Genomic DNA, 5,046 nt, shown 5'->3' with positions numbered 1-5,046 from the left:
ATCAAGCCAATCACGTGTAGTCATAAACCCTGGTGGTTCCCAGTCCTAGCTAGGGTGTAGGTGGATTTCAATGACGCTAAAAAAGCAATTCTAACTAAGCGCAAAACTTGAGCACATTCAATGTGCGGCATGCTAAAATGAACCAAGCAACAACTAAGCTCTACTCCTTAGCCGACACACGACGGTTTGTTTATGAATCGTTACTCCATCTCTGTTCTCACACTTAAATAGGAATATTGTGTGGTGCAACATCCATGTGATGGATGCTTTCATGCAATTCAATACTGCCATATGAGCACATGGGCATTTTTATTGTTTGTTGGTGTCCCTCTTTCAGCAGTAGCTCCCCCGTTATAAATTTTGCCTGTATCAACTAACATTCATAGTGTGGTTCCTCTCAGTGACCACATAGAGGGTCTCCAGAGCATGCACCTGCCAAGGATCATCAGACCTCCAAATCAAAACTACCTAGCAAGTAGTGAGCTTTAGTGGCATAGTTTTATTATGCAAATATAGAGCCCTGCCTTTCTTGCTAGTATTCTAGCGCATGTCCATTTACTTGTTCCTCGCAGGATGATTCCTGGGATCACCTTGAAATTCTGAACGGACTGCGGTGCTATATGCATGCTTTCTTATACATAGTTACATTTTGGAGATTTCTCTAGAAGGCAGAGAAGTGTTGTGGCACTCCGTTGGATATTATGAGGTGTGCATGTTTTCTAAAGATTAACATTGACTACAGTTTCTTTAATTGTAGATAGATGTGAAATCACAACTCCAAAAGAAAACTAGCCGCACAAATACACGGGTGTCTTGATAGTTGATTACAGAATTACCTAGGAGTGATAGTCACAAAGGTTATTTGCCGTGATGGTTCTCATTAGTATTGATCTGGTTATATACAGCTCGTCCAGGTTTAGTTACACATCAAGAGATGGTGGATAATGAAGAGTGAAGTCTGTAGACCTTGTACATTCTAGTACTAAGCCATAATGCTAGACATTACAACACATGTTAGATAGCACTAACTGGATACAACTAACAATGACCAATTAGAAAAATATGCCGCGATCCACATTTACTTTTTCACTAAAAACATACAACTTCTGGACACAAAGAACACCACTATAATTAAGATATTAAATTCATGGGACAACATGCCAAGTACTTGCCATCCTTACACTTCCATTATAACATGCGTACTATTTTATCAAGATCTTATGAGATAATCACACTCCCAATCACACAACATTAAGACCGAGAGCACAATGTCTTTTCAAGTGCTCCTCCACTTATTTAGCCATGCATATAAGTGCTCATGCAGATGTAGAGCAACCGACGCCTAGGTACTTATAGGTAGTACATCTGATCATCACGAGCAGTTGTTGGGCAAGATGAGACCGCACTTGCCGGGCAGCACCATGGCGTGGTTTGCGTTGATGTGGTACATTCTCAGCCATATACCGGCGATGCCTTTGTAGCGGCAAATGTATGATAGGTTGGCCTTCGCAAGCGCGGCACACCACTCAGCCGATGGGCTGTCCGTCGGGTTATTCACTGCCGCTGCGGGTTGGCAAAGTTTGAATTCATCATTCGACATGCCACAGACGCCATGAACACCCTCTAGTGCGGCTAGGGGCAACACCATGACAAGCAACAATGTTGCAGCCAATGCATGTTACTAAGGGGCTGTTTGGATTGTGACTATCTTTGCCATATATTGCCACATGATTTTTGCCACACTTGCCTTAGTTGAGTTGCTCAAATTGTTAGCCACACTTTGACTTGCCTAAGGGAATCTTGCCACACTTTCGGTGTCTATGACATGTGGGGTTCACTGCTCATAAAAAAAAAATCCTTGCCTTAGGTGTGGCTAGAACCAAACACCTACCTAACTTGGTCAAACTTGTTGGGGAACGTAGTAATTTCAAAAACTTTCCTACGCACATGCAAGATCATGGTGATGCATAGCAACGAGAAGGGAGAGTGTTGTCTACGTACCCTCGTAGACCGAAAGCGGAAGCGTTAGCACAACGCGGTTGATGTAGTCGTACGTCTTCACGATCCGACTGATCAAGTACCGAACATACGACACCTCCGAGTTCAGCACACGTTCAGTCCGATGACGTACCTCGAACTCCGATCCAACCAAGTGTTGAGGGAGAGTTTCGTCAGCACGGAGGCGTGGTGACGATGTTGATGTTCTACCGACGCAGGGCTTCGCCTAAGCACCGCTACAGTATTATCGAGGTGGACTATAGTGGAGGGGGGCACCGCACACGGCTAAGAGATCAAGAGATCAACTGTTGTGTCTATGGGGTGCCCCCCTACCCCCGTATATAAAGGAGCAAGGGGGGTGCGACCGGCCAGGGAGAGGGCGCGCCAGGAGGAGTCCTACTCCCACCGAGAGTAGGACTCCCCCCTTTCCTAGTTGGAATAGGATTCGGGAGAAGGAAAGAAAGAGGGGAAGAAGGAAAGAGGGGGCCGGCCCCCTTTGCCCTAAACCAATTCGGTTTGGGCCTTGGGGGGCGTGCCCCACACTCCCCTTGCTGCCCTCTATTTCCACTAAGGCCCATGTAGGCCCATTAAACCCCCGGGGGGTTCCGGTAACCTCCCGGCACTCCGGAAAAATCCCGATTTCACCCGTAACACTTCCGACATCCAAATATAGGTTTCCATTATATCAATATTTATGCCTCGACCATTTCAAGACTCCTCGTCATGTCCTTGATCACATCCGGGACTCCGGACAACCTTCGGTACATCAAAACATATAAACTCATAATATAACTATCATCATAATGTTAAGCATGCGGACCCTACGGGTTCGAGAACTATGTAGACATGACCGAGACACATCTTCGGTCAATAACCAATAGCGGAACCTGGATGCTCATATTGGCTCCTACATATTCTACGAAGATCTTTATCGGTTAAACCGGATAACAACATACGTTGTTCCCTTTGTCATCGGTATGTTACTTTCCCGAGATTCGATCGTCGGTATCTCAATACCTAGTTCAATATCGTTACCGGCAAGTCTCTTTACTCGTTCCGTAATACATCATCCCTCAACTAACTCATTAGTTGCAATGCTTGCAAGGCTTAAGTGATGTGCATTACCGAGAGGGCCTAGAGATACCTCTCCGACAACCGGAGTGACAAATCCTGATCTCGAAATACGCCAACCCAACAAGTACCTTCGGAGACACCTGTAGAGCACCTTTATAATCACCCAGTTACGTTGTGACGTTTGGTAGCACACAAAGTGTTCCTCCGGTAAACAGGAGTTGCATAATCTCATAGTCATAGGAACATGTATAAGTCATGAAGAAAGCAATAGCAACAAACTAAACAATCAAGTGCTATGCTAACGGAATGGGTCAAGTCAATCACATCATTCTCTAATGATGTGACCCCGTTAATCAAATGACAACTCATGTCTATGGCTACGAAACTTAACCATCTTTGATTCAACGAGCTAGTCAAGTAGAGGCATACTAGTGACACTCTGTTTGTCTATGTATTCTATTCACACATGTATTATGTTTCTGGTTAATACAATTCTAGCATGAATAATAAACATTTATCATGATATAAGGAAATAAATAATAACTTTATTATTGCCTCTAGGGCATATTTCCTTCAGTCTCCCACTTGCACTAGAGTCAATAATCTAGTTCACATCGCCATGTGATTTAATACCAATAGTTCACATCACCATGTGATTAACACCCATAGTTCACATCGACATGTGACCAACACCCGAAGGGTTTACTAGAGTCAATAATCTACTTCACATCCTATGTGATTAACACCCAAAGAGTACTAAGGTGTGATCATGTTTTGCTTGTGAGAGAAGTTTAGTCAACGGGTCTGCCACATTCAGATCCATAAGTATTTTGCAAATTTCTATGTCAACAATGCTTTGCACGGAGCTACTCTAGCTAATTGCTCCCACTTTCAATATGTATCCAGATTGAGATTTAGAGTCATCTGGATCAGTGTCAAAATTTGCAATGACGTAACCCTTTACGACAAATCTTTTTGTCACCTTCATAATCGAGAAACATATCCTTATTCCACTAAGGATAATTTTGACCGCTGTCCAGTGATCTACTCCTAGATCACTATTGTACTCCCTTGCCAAAAACAGTGTAGGGTATACAATAGATCTGGTACACAGCATGGCATATTTTATAGAACCTATGGCCTGAAGGAAATATGCCCTAGAGGCAATAATAAAGTTATTATTTATTTCCTTATATCATGATAAAAGTTTATTATTCATGCTAGAATTGTATTAACCGGAAACATAATACATGTGTGAATACATAGACAAACAGAGTGTCACTAGTATGCCTCTACTTGACTAGCTCGTTAATCAAAGATGGTTATGTTTCCTAACCATGGACAAAGAGTTGTTATTTGATTAACGGGATCACATCATTAGTTGAATGATCTGATTGACATGACCCATTCCATTAGCTTAGCACCCGATCGTTTAGTATGTTGCTATTGCTTTCTTCATGACTTATACATGTTCCTATGACTATGAGATTATGCAACTCCCGTGTGCCGGAGTAACACTTTGTGTGCTACCAAATGTCACAACATAACTGGGTGATTATAAAGGTGCTCTACAGGTGTCTCCAAAGGTACATGTTGGGTTGGCGTATTTCGAGATTGGGATTTGTCACTCCGATCGTCGGAGAGGTATCTCTGGGCCCTCTCGGTAATGCACATCACTTAAGCCTTGCAAGCATTGCAACTAATGAGTTAGTTGTGGGATGATGTATTACGGAACGAGTAAAGAGACTTGCCGGTAACGAGATTGAACTAGGTATTGGATACCGACGATCGAATCTCGGGCAAGTAACATACCGATGCCAAAGGGAACAATGTATGTTGTTATGCGGTCTGACCGATAAAGATCTTCGTAGAATATGTAGGAGCCAATATGGGCATCCAGGTCCCGCTATTGGTTATTGACCGGAGACATGTCTCGGTCATGTCTACATTGTTCTCGAACCCGTAGGGTCCGCA

The 5,046-nt window shown here is 43.3% G+C and overlaps 1 protein-coding gene across 1 annotated transcript; it reads right to left on the bottom strand.

The window, feature by feature from the left end:
* Positions 1-1,372: 1,372 nt before the first annotated feature.
* LOC125537765 (putative lipid-transfer protein DIR1) lies at positions 1,373-1,675 on the bottom strand (the record flags this gene model as incomplete). The annotated part of the gene is made up of 1 exon (XM_048701082.1): positions 1,373-1,675. A coding segment is annotated over one exon (303 nt), but the record flags the coding sequence as incomplete, so codon positions are not given.
* Positions 1,676-5,046: the final 3,371 nt, after the last annotated feature.

The sequence above is a fragment of the Triticum urartu genome, chromosome 2 (assembly GCF_003073215.2).
Source record: "Triticum urartu cultivar G1812 chromosome 2, Tu2.1, whole genome shotgun sequence".
Lineage (NCBI taxonomy): Eukaryota > Viridiplantae > Streptophyta > Magnoliopsida > Poales > Poaceae > Triticum > Triticum urartu.
Note: the sequence above shows the minus strand (reverse complement) of the source record. Positions and strands in the feature narration are given on the sequence as shown.